The following is a 16,695-nucleotide window of genomic DNA, read 5'->3' on the forward strand; positions in this document are numbered from 1 at the left end:
TGGAATTTCTTAACTCCCCTATTCTCAAAAGTTTTTGCATGAAAGGGTGATGGAGAGGGTAACGTGTAATATAACGTTCCCCATTGAAATGTCTTCAACAATTTTGTTTTGCTATGGGGTTTTATGACATGCAGTCGATCACTAAGCGACATGCTGTAATCGGGAAAAAACCAGACAAGGCAAGAGAACAAACGCAAAGGAATGGCGGCGAAGGAATGGATAGGGTGCGCAGCGAAATGGTGTTGAAACAATACCCGCATTACGCAAGTAAAAATTCTTCGAAAAACTTTATCGCGTGACTGTATATATTAATAGACGTCAAAAGTTATGCTCAAGCTGCATGATTAGTACACGCTGCAAAATGTATCTTTTCTTTTTCTTCAATGAAGACCCGTTTAGTACTCGTTTAATAAGGCTTATACTCGCCTTGTTGGTTTTCAGTTCATCGGGGGAGTTTTATTTCTCGGGGCGGGTTGCCGGGCTACAGTCTATCTTTTTTGGCTCCATGCCCCGCCAGATTGTGATCGGTTATCTAATTGGGGTGTGTAACTCGATCACACGTAATCGAATGCTGATACTGACATAATTGATCTTTTTATCGAATATTCTTAAAATTCGACGATCAATAGATCACTCAGACCCCGCTTTGTCATACAGTGCCATATATGTCACCGTTTTAGAAAATAACACCCTTTTCCGGGGCAAACCCAACCGTTTATCGGACCCGTCACTGGCGACCCGATTACCTATATTTCACGCGGGGCGACTTGATTGTATTTTAATGTCGATAGCAATAGACAAAACAGGGGTCAAATCCGACAAAAATAAAATGCACGATAAAAAAAAATTAAGAATAATGAATCCAAAACTTTGTACGAAATTGCAGTGAGCTAACCATACCTTTTATTTTAAAATTATTTAATTTATTGCAAATAATTTCTTGTTTGACTCCGAGGTCGTGGATTAGTCTATACTCTGCGCCCCACCCAATTCTTCCTCGATTCGTGCCAGCTATTCATCTTCTTTTTTAATTCCACTTCCATTCGGGCGTATCCCAATGGCTGGTATGACGTGTGAATTACAAGAAGGGGGAGAGAAAAACAGAAAGGAGAAAAAGAAGGAGAAAAAGAGAAAGGAGCAAAAGAGAGGATGGGTCACAACCGTGTATCGCGTGTGGAGCTGTGGACCATGATGTGTACATGTGGTTCAAGTCGTAGCATCGTCTGCCACAGTTGTATTTTCTTAATTTTTACCCAACTATTCTTTTTCCGATTGCCTTGTTCTAGATTGTGGTTGCTGCCGCAGTAGTCTTTTACCGCATTTGTATTCCCCGTGAATTCAAAGATATTCCAGGTTAAAAAGATTCGGCGACGGTAATACAAGATATCGATTTCTTAATATTTATGTAGAGCCATATATATAGCCATGCTACAGCAATGGGGAATCGACCCAAATAGAACCACAGCGCCGATAGTCAGTCATTCATTTCTGAGGAGTTGGGAAACACAGTGCATTGCAGAAAGAGTCCAAGGTAAAGCTTTCTTATTAGCACAAAATGTACTTTACTAATTTCTATGTGGAAATGCACTAAGATAGAGGAAATGTAAGAAAAAAGCATTTTTTGGAAACTTTGCCAACCTGGAACCAGACAGCTGGAACTGTGCAAAAGCTTTAAATGCAACATTTGAAATGTGATTGACATGAATTTTCTGTAATTTAATACCCTTTTAATGTTTGTAGGTGAAATTTTTAAAGATAATTTAGAAATAAATGAGTTTTAAAATATCCAAAGATTCATTCCACAGTGACTGAAGTGGACAAAGTTCCTAGCATGGAACATGAAATTTCACCCTTCATTATGTAGAATCATGTTACTAAACTTAATTTTAGACACAGAAAAGAATTGTTTTAATTTAATAGAATTAAAAATAATAACTGAAAAGCCAATTTTGCAAGAATTTGTACTAAAAAACATTTGTTTTGTTAATCAGTACATTCAAATTATGGTCCCGTGGCCTGGTAGAAATGCGTCTAGCCAGGAGTTGCACAGTTTCGGTCTTGGAACAACTGCTGGACCTGAAGGTAACAAGTTTTTCAACATTTTAAGCGTAAATTCCCCTCACTGTAATATATGGATGTATTTCGTTTGTCGTCTTGTGGTGTTTGTCTGTTCAATTCCTAGTCTCCTTTCTACAGCAAGCCAATGTGTTAATGTTAGATACAGTACTACCCGTTAGATGGCCTACTGTTTACCAATCGATTGAATAAAACGTGAATACTGTCGGCTGAATTTCTGACTTTTCAGAAAGAAAACTGAAGTCTATATGGAATGGAATAATAGTGAAACACAGTCACGAGGGGCTATTCTGACTAGCCAGACGGTTAGCTGCAGTGCCTGAAAGGAAAACGAAACAAACAAACAAATAAAAAAAAGGAAAGAACTTACGCCTACTAAGTAAGCAGCTCACGTAGGTTTGAGTAGGTTGACTTCAATCACGCGTAATACAGAAGGGGGTGGAGCTTGGCGCCAAAAGGAAGGAGAAGGGATTGGTCCAAGGCTCTTCCGCTTTGAGAAAATCGATAGGTCTGGCGCGTGTCCCTACGACACTCATGCTAGCGCAGTTAGTCACTGCCCCACGATGTCTTAGTAGTGAACGTTGTTCGAAACGTCGTTGGTTTAGCGAAACACAATTCAATTGGCACAGTGAATTATATCTGTCCAAATCTCGGATTTCGTTTGTTTTCAGCGACTACACGAGTGCTTTCACATCTTTGAATCTAGTGGGCAAAACCATTCAAGTGTGCATCTCAGACGCTCTTAGTGTTCACGTTGAACACAACTTTCCAACCTTTTGAAGTAACCACTAAACAGTTGAAGCTATTCATACCTGGTTTTTTAGAAAATCATGACGGCAGTGCTCAAACGAGAACCGTGTGAGTTTGTGTTTTAAAAATAGTGCGTCAAGCAAGTGAGCGTACGAGTCGAATATTAATTTTCAACAGAATGTACAAGACTTCTGACTGCCTTAACGAAATAGTTGCCATGTCTAATAACAAGTTGAAAGACACTGAGGATAACCGTTTGGCGGAACAACACCAGCTTTTGCGTAAAGGTTAATCTCATTGTCACTTAATTATTACAATCTTGTTTTTGTTGTTTTACGCGTTTCACTAGTTAAAATATGTTAGTTCGGTGGGTAAAATCTTTAACTTGCTGTTGAACCTTAGCCGAGATGTTAATTAAGAGAGCCTTAAAAACTGCACTGTTAAGAACATTTTTTAAGGTAATCTTTATGCAAGAAATGAACGATGTTTTATTCTGTTTATAGCTCCAACTGTAGACTGCATACTGATTAGCATAGACGATCGATTGAATTTGCAAAACGCTGTTATGCGCTTAGGTTTATGACCAACGAAAATCGATTTCTGCTACGAAAACTTGATAAACTTGCTTCCGGGATAAGTTGTTAGCATGTACCATTTATTTTAGGATTCCAGGTGTACTGATCCATAACATTTTGCATGTGCCTGTCAATGTTATTCGATAACATTATTTGTCTGATTTTTCTTACAAACTTTAATGAAAGTAGAAATCAAGATTACTTTGTATTGAGTTGTAGCTATTACAGGGCATTTAAAGCTATTAGGAATGTCGGTAAATGAAGAATTTCTGGCCACAGTAAAAAAACCACAATAAAAAAGGGGGCAGGGGAGAAAAAAAAAATAAAAGACCTAAAAGAAATTGACAATTTTTTTTTTTGCATCAACATGTTACGCACGGGAAACTTGATACGAATAGATAAGGGGTAATAAAAACTATTTCGTAAATATAAGGCCAATCCGCCAGCTGTAAAACATCAGAAATTATGGAGTTGGGATAAATGATGTTATTGTCTTACGTATTTGCAACGCTTAAGTTGCACAGTAAATTACGAACGGATGGTCAGGTGTCAGACTTTCAACTAACAAAATGAGAAGCCACCCACATCCGTCAGGGCTCCATGTGTGTGTGCCAAGATGTGCGTTTAACCGTCTCCTATCGGACACCACACTTGATTGGGGAGGTTTTTTCTTCTATTTGAGCCGTCTACATGAAAGTTACTATGTGCATCACTCAATGATTTTTTTTTTTTTTTTTTTTGTGCTACTTTTACACAACAATCAGCATTAGTTACATTTTGCAGTAAACGGGAGGTAACTCACACTTAAGTATTCGACTGACCTTTAAGGAATTCATTTTCAACCATTTTGTCTTTTCATAGGATGTACATACTGTATAATCGTTAGATTTTTCCGGCGTGAGCTGAAATCGGCAAAAATGCCTTGACGTGAAGCTTTGTCTCTGGGCAAAATAAACCATATTTTTTTCGGGGTGCATCGTTTTGTGAATTGTATCGATTTGCCTGTTGGGAAGCTGCAACATATTTTTGAAAGATTCCTGCTTGTGCCTCGATTATACTACCGTAATTATTTATCCTTCTTTTTCTTTTTTTTTGTTCTCATAAAGGTTTGACCAAGCAAATGAATCAATTGCCCAACGGTGAGGATGGACGAACTACGTCACCGGATATTCCCTACTCCAGGAATGCAAGCGTTTCGTATATCAACGCAGGAGATGAAGATCAAATGGTATAGTTGAACTCGAATATTAAGACTGCTACTCATCCTTTTTCTAACGTCAAGCGTCTGGTACTGAAACCTTTTACCGATCGTAACCGGTTTTATGGGGGTAATCCAAACCGGGTTCCTCATTCATTGTGGCTGCATCCGTCCGCCAAATGATACTTAATGATTTCCATGGTTTTTTCTTTGCCTAATTGTCAGTCGTAATCCATTTTACACGTACCCAATAAGTTTCATTGTTATAGCTTTGAAACTTTGAGCCTTTAGAGTTTTATTAAACAAACGGCGATGTCAACCTTATTGCGGAGGCACATACAACATACGTTGAGCGTTTCATTCATGTTCGAAATGCAACTAGATATTTATTTTATAATTTTTTTATATACAGTATATAGCATTGTGCTTAGTCGTAAATTGACGTCGACTTTGCCTGAAAGCGAATAACAGGTTTAATTTCCAAACAGGAACTTTACGGCTACCGCCGCTCTAATTTTCGGACCGCGTTGACTTGGCTGTTCATTCTGAAAACGCTTGGAATTTTACGCATGGTCTTCCATTGGTTTCCGGAATGGTTTCTCAACTGCACGTATACCAGGTGTTCTCTCGAGGTGGCTGAGAAAGTGCTGATCGTAGTAAGCTAAAATAGTGTTTTATTAACTAAAATAATTATTTTACATTCATTCAAAAATCCGTTTGTTTCCTGCTACAGGAGATTTATCAAAAGAAACACCGAAGAGTTCATATTCGAAGTATCACCTGTATGAGTGCTCTCGAGATCATGTATGAAACACAGTCATTTTTGTGATGTTTTTGTAACACATATTTCATTTCTGTTGATAGAAATGCTGCAAATAATCAGACTGCTAGAGGCAAAAAGAAATCGGCTGAACACTGCAATTCGCATGTATTGCAAGATTTAAATCGAATCGACGACGCTCCCTCTTTATCTCTTCCAAACGCAGACGGCACATTTCGGAGTAGGAAAAAGACACAAAGCCACTCACGTTGTTTCAAAGCCAAACGCTAAAGATTCTTTTCGTTTTATCTTTGTCAATAGATTCCACGAGTGTTCGTATGTTCACGTGCAAGAAATTGCGCTATATTTGGAATATCGAAACTAAGGAGTTCCTGAAAGTGAAAAGCTTGGGTCCTGGTATGCCAACATCCTCCTTGCATCACGCAGAAGCCCAACAAGGATTAGCTGGCTTATCTCTTCTCGAACAACAAAGAAGGTATCGAATCTGACAAATATCCCATTTCTAGCGTACAAAGGCTTACCTTCTTGCTAAACGTTCTTCTTTCCCAGGCGTGCAATTTTTGGCTCCAATTTTATAAATGTTCCAGTAAAAAGCGTTTTGGAGCTTCTCCTTCTTGAAGTGTTGAACCCGTTTTATATCTTCCAAGTGGTTTCTGTCCTAATTTGGATTATGATCGAATACTATTACTTTGCCGCCGCTATCATGGTTATGTCTGCGGTAAGACCAAAATTACATATTGTAACATTAAACTTCAGTTCAACGTTCTTATTGTATGCTTAATCCTGTGCTGCTATAGGCTGGAATAACCATTTCGATTATCCAAACCAGAAAAGTGAGTAAAACAAAAGCATGGATATCGTTTCTGTGAAGTGCCAATTTTTAACGGCTTATTATTTTTTGTTTTTTAAAGAATCAAAAGAAACTGAGGAACACAGTACACGGAAGTGACATCATAGATGTGTGCCGAGGAGGTGGAGTCTACGAAACCATACGAACAGAAGAGCTGGTTCCTGGAGACTTAATTATTTTACCGGCCAATGGTTGTACAATGCATTGTGATGCGGTTCTGCTGTTTGGAACCTGTATCGTTAATGAAAGCATGCTCACAGGTAAACTCTACGTCAAACTTTGAGACATTTCAGAGCAAAACCAAAACCAAAAACTTTGAATGGACGGTGCAGGAGAAAGTGTACCTGTAACGAAGACTCCCTTGCCATTCCAATCAGATGTTCTATATCACCCAAAAGAACACTCTAGACATACTTTGTTTAGTGGAACCAAAGTTGTCCAAACGCGATTTTATAACGACGAAAAAGTAAGCTGTTTACGTAACCGACAAATTATTCGCTTACACAATTCGAACTGCAACCTGTGAAAATGTAGGTAATGGCAGTCGTAACGTCGACTGGCTTTATGACAGCAAAAGGTTCGCTCGTGTCCGCCATTATGTACCCACCGCCGGTTGATTTCCGTTTCGAGAGAGACAGTTACCGATTTATTGGCTTTCTCGCTTCCCTGGCTTCTATTGGATTTACGTACAGCATAATTAAAAAGGTTAGAAAATTCGCGAGACTTAATTGCCGTTCATTGGCAAAAACTCAACTTGCCGGCGTTTTCTGCAGATTATTTCTGGAGAAGCAGGATTGAAAGTTGTATTTCATTCGTTTGACATTATCACCATTTGCGTTCCTCCCGCCTTACCTGCGGCCATGACCGCGGGAATCATTTTGGCCCAGAAAAGGCTTGAACGGCGGAATATTTTCTGCATTTCACCTAGGTCAATTAATGTTTCAGGTAAAATGCGTTAATGTTGTACATTCTATAATTTCATCTTTCTTGATATTCAATTTCTTGTCTGATCAGGATCTTTGAATTGTATTTGTTTTGACAAAACTGGAACATTAACAGAAGACGGACTGGATTTATGGGGTATTGTACCAGTCGTGGAAGGCCGGCGCTACATACCACCTTTAAGAAGTATTTGGTTGACATGTTTGATGGTTTTCATTTTAACTTCATGATTTGCAATGGTAGCTCCGTTAAAGTTGTCTCAGGCGTTATCCACACTTCGGCCATACGATCGAAGTCCATCGTCAGCTAGCTGTAATAAGCTAGACCCACCATTATTGCTGATGGGCATGGCAACCTGCCATTCGTTGACAATCATAGATGGGAACCTTAGCGGTGACCCATTAGACCTTAAAGTGAGTGAAATTCTCTACTACAGTATTGGAGGCACTAAAATCACATCCATCTAATCCTCCAGATGTTCGAATCAACGGGATGGGTGCTTGTTGAACCATCCAATGAAGACACGAGTAAATACGACAACATTTGCCCAACAGTCGTGACGTGGACGCCAGAGGGTGGAAATAAAACAGACCCTGAAACTTCTGATTCCGTCGAAAGCGGTGCGGATGGAGCTAAAGTAATCAATTCATTCCTACTCAAAGTTTTTCTTACAGGTAACTCTACTAAATGGCCCCTTTAACTGTAATCGGCCGTCGCTAGGTTGAAGTAGGCATTGTTCGCCAGTTCCCGTTCAGCTCGAGCCTTCAGCGAATGGCCATCATTTGCAAACGAATTGGTCAAGAACAGCTTCATTTTTTTTGCAAAGGATCTCCTGAAATGGTTCAGTCCTTGTGCAAGCCTGATACCGGTAAGTTTTCCTTAACGGCTTCGCTATAAAGTTTATTTAGTTTCATAATCTCGTTGCCATCGCAATGTTTATATATGCTGTCGGCGAGCATACAGCCAACTGGGCACGCTAGCCTCTTGGTGGCTTTGTGCTTTTCTCTTTAGAAAAATAAATATATCCAGCGTATTTAGAATATGCTGTATGTATATATTTTTTTAAATTTAACTCGTACGAATTGGCCAACGAATCTGATTAAATAAATTTCCGATTCCGTAAATTTATAGACGATGAACTAGATGACAAAACAATTAAGAATAGAACACGGTGCAGTTTTTATCGAGTTTGTCAAAGCTTGCAGACTACTATTTGGTCTTGAGTTTGATTACCACCTCCAGTACGGTTTTGGCCTCCACAGTTCCTGTCTTTCCTATTCGTTGCTTCAATCCGCAGCCACAATGCTAAAGAAACTTCGTAGCGCAATTTCGCATGTTTACTACATTCCCCAACTTATTTTGATATTTCACACATAATGCTTATTTCTAGTACCGGGAAATCATAATCAAATTCTGGAAGAGTACACCAGACAAGGTTTCCGTGTGATAGCATTGGCTCACCGACTTGTTGAAATTCGATCCATACACAAGCTTCAAAAAGTGCAAAGAGAGGAACTAGAACACGAATTGACATTCCTGGGTATGCCATTGTAGCTCCACACTGTACATCGATACGCTGATGTTTTGCTATACCGTGTTTAACATGCGTTTGCTTCCTTCTGTCTTATTTTAGGTCTTGTCGTCTTAGAAAATCGGCTGAAACCGGATACAAAGGCAATAGTTAATCAGCTATCAGATGCAGCTGTGAGAACCATCATGGTCACTGGTAAATGTCGCACACCGTTTTCAATTTTAGTCACCATACCTGACTCTAATACTTGAAACATTGCATTATAGGAGACAATTTGCTTACAGCTATTAGCGTTGCTCGCGGTCAGTTCCTCTTCGTTTTGTTTTTTCTTTATTTAAATTTTCCAAGAAATACGTAAATGGTTTCTTTGACTTACTGGAAGTTTTTTTGTGTTTTCTAGACTGTGGTATGGTGGGATCCCACGATCAGGTAGTGATCCTTAATTACGAAGAAACTATTGGTGCAAGTTCAACCGAAGGAAAACCGCGTTTGACCTATACCTTGGCCGAAAAGTCTTCTATTCAGGTTGTATCGAATTCCTGTCCTACTGCTCATAGACTAAAATAATAAACCTTGAACGGCTCGACTTGTACAGACACCCTGCAACACTACCTCACCGTCGACGATGAACAGTAGCGGCGATACGACATTGGATATAACTGACACCGTAACCGAAAAATTCTATTGGGTTGTAAAGCCAAATTGAAGCTCAACTTTCTTTTTAGGATTTCAACTGTCATTTAGCAATCACAGGGAAATGCTGGTCAGTCATCCAAGAACATTACCAGGAATTAGTACCCCGATGCGTCGTGAAAGGGACAATATTCGCACGAATGTCTCCTGACCAAAAACAGCAGCTTGTCCAGGCGTTGCAACAGCTGAACTATGTTGTCGGTAAAAGAGTTGACGAATCTCCATTTTTTTCCAGTGTTAGATACGTGGAGACCTAAGCCAATTTGACGCTCTTTTTCTTAAAAAAATATGTTGTCTCACTTGTTAATCATATTTAGGGATGTGTGGAGATGGCGCAAATGACTGTGGTGCTCTAAAAGCAGCCCATGCCGGAATTTCATTGTCAGACTCGGAAGCTTCTGTTGCTTCCCCATTCACTTCAAGAGAAGCGAGCATTAGTTGCGTACCCGAGCTCATTCGCCAAGGACGATGCGCACTGGTCACATCTTTTGGTATTTTTAAGTATATGGCTGCATACAGCTTAACGCAGTTCATCTCCGTCATGATTTTATACGAAATCGGAACCAATTTGACGGATTTCCAATTCCTCTACATCGATCTGTTCCTTATATGCTCACTTTCTGCCGTCTTCGGACGCACGCAACCTCATCCAGGACCACTGTTCAATCGCCCTCCTCTGACTTCTCTTCTCTCACTACCGCCCGTGGGGTCCCTTCTTATTCAAGTGTGTTTAGTTGGATTCTTCCAAGCTATCAGCATGTTTATTCTTACCCAACAAGACTGGTTTGTGCCGTACATGACACTTCACAACAACGTCACTGGCCTGGCAACGGGAGACTATGCGTCTCATGAAAACTATGCCATATTTAGCATGTCTATGTGCCAGTATATTGTTTTGGCATTGGCGTATGCTAAAGGAAGACCATTTAGGGAGGTTTTCCTCAAAAACTATTGGTTTGTCGGAGCTTTAGGCGCTTCTACTGCCTTTTCCCTCTACGTTCTTATCGATCCTGGCTACGCAATCAAGAAGTGGCTAGAACTTGAGATGCCTCCTATGGAGTTCCGCCTCGTCATTTTGAGCCTATCCGCTGCCCAGGTAACTGTTCAAACAGCCGTGGGATCGTTTTATTGACATACTTACTTAGAACGCTGATAGCTGTCACAATGTGTTGGGGTTCCCTAATGGGCTTTACTTGCCATAGGACTGCCACTCGAATTCTGTTTGATTCAAATCGACTTGAATTGATTCGAATTCGATTCCACTTTTTTAAAATTCAGTTAGCTTAGAATTGGGAAAAATGGCGAAAAAGGAAATAGTAATGACGTTGGCTACCTGTAGTAATGTTCAAATGAAAATGGTCTCTATTCACATTTTAATCAAAACAACCCTGTCCTATCGTTTCAGGTAATCGTTTGTCTGCTAACTGAGGAAATTGTGATAGATCGTGGTCTCGTCAAAGTGATGGAATCTTCATTCTGGTTGAAGCTACGGCCACGCAAAGAAAAATACTTGGCGGTGGAAAAGGAAATAAAATTGAGCGATTGGCCTCCAGTTGAAAATCTTGTAGAGCTGTCCCCATTGGGGACATCCGCAGTTGCTCAGAAATAACTGTTAATGATTATTGACATTTCATATGCAAACAAATTGTCATTTATTCGCCATCCCTAGAATGGCCATCATCTCATTGTAGATTATATCCTTCAATTAAAAGCAAGCAATTTGGAGCTAAAGTACGCCGTTTATATGGTATGGTCTTCCTATCATTTTGATAAAACGTTTGCCATATTTAAAGTACACAGCCAGACTGAAGGTGGACGATGAACTTATATGGACTGAAGTCATTAAAAATACATACAGAAAAACTGCCTTCTAGGATCTCACTGCAAGCGTGGTAATATGACTAAAGGATATGTCTGCACATGAATGACGAAAGAAGGGAGCGCGAATCGGGAAAAGTCTTTGTGCCCTAATCTGATTTGCCTGATGAAGTGGATTTTCCGTTTTCGCCACTAGAAGCAGAAGAGCAGCAGAAACCAGGTGAAACATCTTGTTTTTCATAGTTGCCAACTTTTCTAGCCTACGGCACACTTACTATCCTTAATGTCTTAAGGTTTCGTCTCCAGTGTTTATGGCATTCACAGGAAGTTGCTAGTGACCAAAGTGGGTGACTGAGGATGATATTTTTTTCATTAGATATTTTTCATTTTAGCCTGGGGCATGTGGGTTGGGGGTCTAACAAAAAAGGACTAGACTCTACTTTTTCCAGACATTTTTCGTAACACCTACGGCATTAGCAAAAGATGTCTGGAATTAAACTACCCTTCCCAACTTATAGCGTTTTTGCGCCAAACCCGCCCTAACCCTATTTAAAAAAGGTCAAGAATTAATATATTTTGCCCATAGATGGCATTTAAAAATTAAATCGGGTGTTTTTGTGCAGGATACTGTACATGACCACCCAATAGGTGCTCACCTTTTAACAGACAAGCTAAAGACAGGTTTACCATTTGAGACCAGCCAAGCCCAAGTACTGTGTTATCTAGGATGTTAAGTTGGTTTTGGAAGACCTCAAAAACCATTTTAAGAGTCTACAACTTTAATGGACCTTATTGGTCTTGCAAGTTAGTCACCTTGCTGGCTCTCGCGATAATGCTAAGACTATCAGAGTTAGCCGCAATCGATACATATTCGATCAAGTTTTCAGCCGATACCGTCTCCTTTGTGCTCTCCGAACCAAGGAAAGCAAGAAAAGAACACCTGCTACAGTCATTTTAGCTCCGAAGACTAACTGAGGTTGATTGACCCGAGGAATTGATTGAGTCAATATTTGAGTATAACAGAATTCCTCTGTTTAAATAATTTTACCCTCTTAGTCGCCAACAAGAAAACTTACAAGGGTGTGACCGGATCAACGGTTGGCCGTTGGGTAAAAAAATTGCTGGGGGAAACCGATACAGATATAAACACCTTTTCAGCGTATCAAAGCTTGGAGCGGCGACATTTAAAGCGGCGACCATCCGATTTTCCGTTGTATCAATTTTGAAGACAATTGGAACAAGCAAATTGGAAGTAGTACTAAGTGGAAGTAGCTAGGTTAAAAAGCAATATTCCGAGTTTTGACTGGGGAGTACCGGAGCCTTTACTGGCTCAAACATTTTAGGCGAAGTTGTAAACGATTAGGTACTTTTAAGACACAGTTTTATGTTAGGGCATTTTGTATGCAAATTGCACATAGGCACTATCCATTGGTGTCGGAGGACGCCCACCAGCGTCAGGTCCTGCACCCTTTCCTTTCAATTGCCGCTGACCAGCGCGGATAGCCATGCGGTGCTCCCGCTCCAAGCGCTCAGCCGAATCCGGCGCAGTCCAGACGTCAGTCCGCTGCCATGGCCTGCCCGAACAGGCGCAATAAGTGGCCATGTCATTCGGGCTGCGGTACACGTCGCGTGCCCCCCAGGGTAGAGCGTTGCGTTGAATTAGCCGGCCTATTTCGGCCTGAGTGCCAGCGGTCGAGCGCCGCGAGGCACAGTAAATGCGCACATAGTAACGAAGGCGAAGGTAGCGAACTTCCAACATAGTGACCAGGCGGTGGCGATGAACCCCCCCCCCCCCCCCGGTTCCGCGGACACAAACTTGCCGACAGGCTCTGTCCCTGATCAAGGTGTGACCACGACAGCTAAACAGGCCACGACCCTCGTCATGGTAGCAGTTATTATCGCTGATGTACACCCACATCCGGGACCCGAAAAGGTCCCGGGTGCTGGTGAACGACCGCTGCCTAACGTCACGATGATCAGGCTGTTCATCGGAGCTTCCCATTTTAACCTTGAGAGTATTTGGAGATAATTTGCCGGAGCGCGCTGAGACACGTCTTCTCTGTACGAAAGCAACTGACAACTGACCACAATTTTCGACCACCTACCTCAAAGTTTAACCTTATCCATTCCTACTCAGTCTTTTACGCTGATTTTAATGACGTATGACTCGGGACCACCCGAGATCAAACTCGGGCCGAACGGCTAGATTGAAATTTACGACAACCGGAAATGAACGACCTAACACAAAAACTTTGACCCCGGCGTTCGGGCACTGCGAATTACCGCAGGACAAAAAGCTGGCCTTCGTCGGACTCGCCACCTTCTGCTCTACAACAGGGCACCAAATTCACAATTTTTCACCACCCTAAACTGGTGGCGCCTATAGCCAACGTACATCTGACAAGCGCGGAAGCGTAACGCAATGGTCCGAGAGACCTGTAACCAACCCAGGGGTCACCGCCACGACCAATGACTTATTATACACCTGTTGATGGCCGATTTGCCACCTCTACTCACCCAAAAAGGTAAATCGCTTGACGGTTAAGCTTCCACTTACTATACGTAAGACTAAATAGACACACACACACACAACTAGCACACACCTTTTCTTCGCTATCCTTATGCCGGCTCGTATCCAAACCCATATAGAAGCTTTTTAGTTTTTAATTTCAATCTCAAATACCTAGTGCACGAGACCCAATCCACCGGGGGGGATCTTGTGGTGCAGAGCCCAAAACAAAAAAAAAAACAAATTATTCAGAAAATAAAAAAAATGGTATTTGCTACGCCAATTTTTACCGCTATTTGGTGTTTTTCATTGCAATGATACAAGTAATTAATATTTTATGCATACAGACATTTTGTTGATCCATTTGTATGTCGTTGGAAAAAAAAATGTTACTTTAGTGCCATTATATTTGGGCGAAATGGTATTTTTACGAAAAGCCTTCTTGGGGTTGATTGGGGCAGCAGATGTGTTTGAAATCGGACAGCAGTGGGTTGGGTTGAAGGCGGAGCTCAAAAAGCGGGAAAAGGAACATTTACAACTTCAACAATAAATTTTTACTTAAAATTTTCGCTTATCTCTATTATTCATCGATTGATATGTAATTCAGTATGTTAAAAAAGTAACGACCAATCGAAAGAGCTGAAATTTAGATCAATATTTATCGTAATTCTTTGTGACACATTTTAAAACTGAAACATAATGAATGATAGCCTTGACTCACTTTAATGTCCTTGGAGATAATTGGATTGAATTTCTTTGAGCAACGGACAATTTCACGGCCAAAAATTCGTGGAAAAACAAAAAAATCCGTGTTAAACTCTTACTCTTGTGAAAAATAAAAGTTCGTGGGCAGAGTTGGGACTAGCTTACTGAAATGGGAGCACGCTCGGAGATTTCCTCTCAGTGCTTCAAAGTGAGCGGAAATGCGCTCTCCACCGCAAAAAATATGAGCGCGCTCTCGCTCATTTTTCGCTCGCGCTTTTTTTCGAAAAAAACGCGTAAAAACATGCCTTTTGAACCAGCTATAATTTCTATTAAAGTATTGAACAAATAAAAAGCATAACGCCTCCGTCGCAGATTTTAAAAAGTACAATAACCATAAAATATCTCATGGCAGTCAATTCAATGCCAAATATATAAGAATAAAGCTTTAAATTTCGATCTTTCTCATAGGGTAAAGCCTGAAAGTTGTATTACATCAGATTAGATCACCTGGAAGAGGTATTTATGCTACATACCACATACGAGACTTGGTTTGCTTTCCCTGGCAAGGTTTTTAATTCATTTACATTATTTTAAAATGCGATGTTCCATCCAAATGCAAATGGAATCAAATAACTTAGTAAATAAAACAACTTTAATTAAACCAGTGTACTGAAAAGTGATGATCACGTATTATTCTGGATACGCTATAGCGTAAATATAATACTGTTCCAATACAACATCGAAACAAAAGGGGAACTATGGCACAAAGATGCATCAAAATGTTTTTGCTACGTAGGTGGTTTTTGAAGGACAACTCTGCCAGTTCCTCAACGACATTCCATTTTGTTTAAAAAAACAGCTTATCGAAATTCTATCCGATAAGTTTAACCATTTCGGATAAAAAATGAGACCAGCCGTGCTAAAAAGTCTTTCGCAGGCAGCATATGATGGAAGCGCGCTGTTGTATTCCCTATTGAAAAAGAAAAACATAGATTAGGCATTGGCTAAAAAAGATAGTATTATGAATAAAGTATGTTACATAAATATCTGTTTGATCGTCGGGAAACGATTTAGATCTTCCTGAGAACCGGCGACATCCTTGAAATACCGTATATCTACTTTTTCCTAACCCTTTTTCTTAGGTTATTCAATTTCAATCTTGGCTGTTGGCAAAATTGCTTATGCTTTTTTGTAAGTTTGTCCTTCTATATTGTATTGACAGGAAGAACACATCCCAATGACATAGCTTCTTCGTTTTGGAGCACGTCCAAGGCTTGATAAATTGACTTCATAACTTTAATGAACTCTTTAAGAAATTGTTGCTCAGCGGCTGACAGTTTTTGAAGCTTGAAATGTTCGAAAATTGTTTGAAGTTCTTGATTTTTCTTCGATACAAAATAATGCACTTGCATATTGCGTTGTAGTAGCTGTTCCACCGTGTTATGTTATGGATAACGAATAACTCACCTATTGTCTTTCTTATGAAATCAGAAGCTAGGGAACTCCGACTTTGTTTGTTCCAAACGGCAGACAGTTTTAAATCCAACTGTTTTTTTTTATTTTGTGAATTGTCGCTTCATTATGTTTTTGACATCTGCAGTGGCAATCAGATTTAAGGAGTGGCCAGTGTAGCGGAAATGACGAGGAAGAAAAATTCTACCGTCAACGTCGCAAATATCACTGTCGCAGTCAAACTCTACGTCATCTTGAGTTGCCTTTAGCTGACTTTCTTTCATCGGCACCGTAAGGCCACATGACTCGCCGCTTTCTACGTCCACTTGAATGTCGTTGCGATGATCCAAAATCAAACAGATATCAACGTAAATGACGTCTTCACTGTCATATTCATCGTAAATTAAATCATCTTCTTCACAGGAAGCTCCTGGTAAATCTTCCTTTTCCCAAGATGGAAACATCTTGAAGGCTTTTAGAAAGATCGACCCGTTGTCTGTAATGGTGATGTTGACTTTGGTTGTAATCCGGAATTCAGCATGGAGATTTGCCATTGCCTTGGCAAGCACATCGTAAGTGTCCGCTCCATAAAGTCGCTGAACACCAAGACAAGCACTTCGCCGGATAATCTCTTTTGCATCCTTTCCTTCCCCTTTTAAGAATATACTTTTAAAATGCTTTTCTAAAACTATGAGTGATGAGGAACCGTGACGTAATACTCGTAGAAAAATTGTTTATTGGGCTTCTTGACTAGAGAATTAGCCGACCTGTTTATGACGTGCCGTTGCCCCGGGGGTGAACGAGCCTGCCTTTCT

At 40.4% G+C, this 16,695-nt stretch overlaps 1 protein-coding gene and 1 long non-coding RNA gene across 4 annotated transcripts; one reads left to right on the forward strand and one right to left on the reverse strand.

Annotated features, from left to right (window-relative positions):
* The first annotated feature begins 1,174 nt into the window (after positions 1 to 1,174).
* On the forward strand, positions 1,175 to 11,262 carry LOC130689301 (polyamine-transporting ATPase 13A3-like). Of its 3 annotated transcripts, XM_057512305.2 has the most exons (26): positions 1,175 to 1,332; positions 1,412 to 1,531; positions 1,992 to 2,082; positions 4,508 to 4,629; positions 5,088 to 5,255; positions 5,333 to 5,403; positions 5,464 to 5,600; positions 5,681 to 5,855; positions 5,930 to 6,098; positions 6,178 to 6,213; positions 6,292 to 6,490; positions 6,563 to 6,696; positions 6,765 to 6,935; positions 7,004 to 7,175; positions 7,245 to 7,358; positions 7,416 to 7,585; positions 7,648 to 7,809; positions 7,893 to 8,040; positions 8,563 to 8,712; positions 8,806 to 8,898; positions 8,970 to 9,005; positions 9,104 to 9,228; positions 9,299 to 9,370; positions 9,429 to 9,597; positions 9,714 to 10,492; positions 10,802 to 11,262. In XM_057512305.2, exons 3-26 carry the CDS (start codon positions 2,004 to 2,006, stop codon positions 11,003 to 11,005), a joined length of 3,855 nt encoding a protein of 1,284 aa, XP_057368288.1. In that variant the 5' UTR covers positions 1,175 to 1,332; positions 1,412 to 1,531; positions 1,992 to 2,003; the 3' UTR covers positions 11,006 to 11,262. The 3 variants fall into 3 exon arrangements, with proteins under 3 accessions (XP_057368288.1, XP_057368286.1, XP_057368287.1); XM_057512303.2 differs by lacking the exons at positions 1,175 to 1,332; positions 1,412 to 1,531; positions 1,992 to 2,082 and adding an exon at positions 2,541 to 3,113; XM_057512304.2 differs by lacking the exons at positions 1,175 to 1,332; positions 1,412 to 1,531; positions 1,992 to 2,082 and adding an exon at positions 2,541 to 3,107.
* On the reverse strand, positions 1,949 to 2,523 carry LOC130689308 (uncharacterized). Its single transcript, XR_009000695.2, has 2 exons — positions 2,254 to 2,523; positions 1,949 to 2,190 (listed from the first exon to the last, which is right to left on the reverse strand). It is a non-coding gene; the product is annotated as an uncharacterized LOC130689308 (long non-coding RNA).
* Positions 11,263 to 16,695: the final 5,433 nt, after the last annotated feature.

This window comes from Daphnia carinata, chromosome 10 (assembly GCF_022539665.2).
Source record: "Daphnia carinata strain CSIRO-1 chromosome 10, CSIRO_AGI_Dcar_HiC_V3, whole genome shotgun sequence".
Classification (NCBI taxonomy): domain Eukaryota; kingdom Metazoa; phylum Arthropoda; class Branchiopoda; order Diplostraca; family Daphniidae; genus Daphnia; species Daphnia carinata.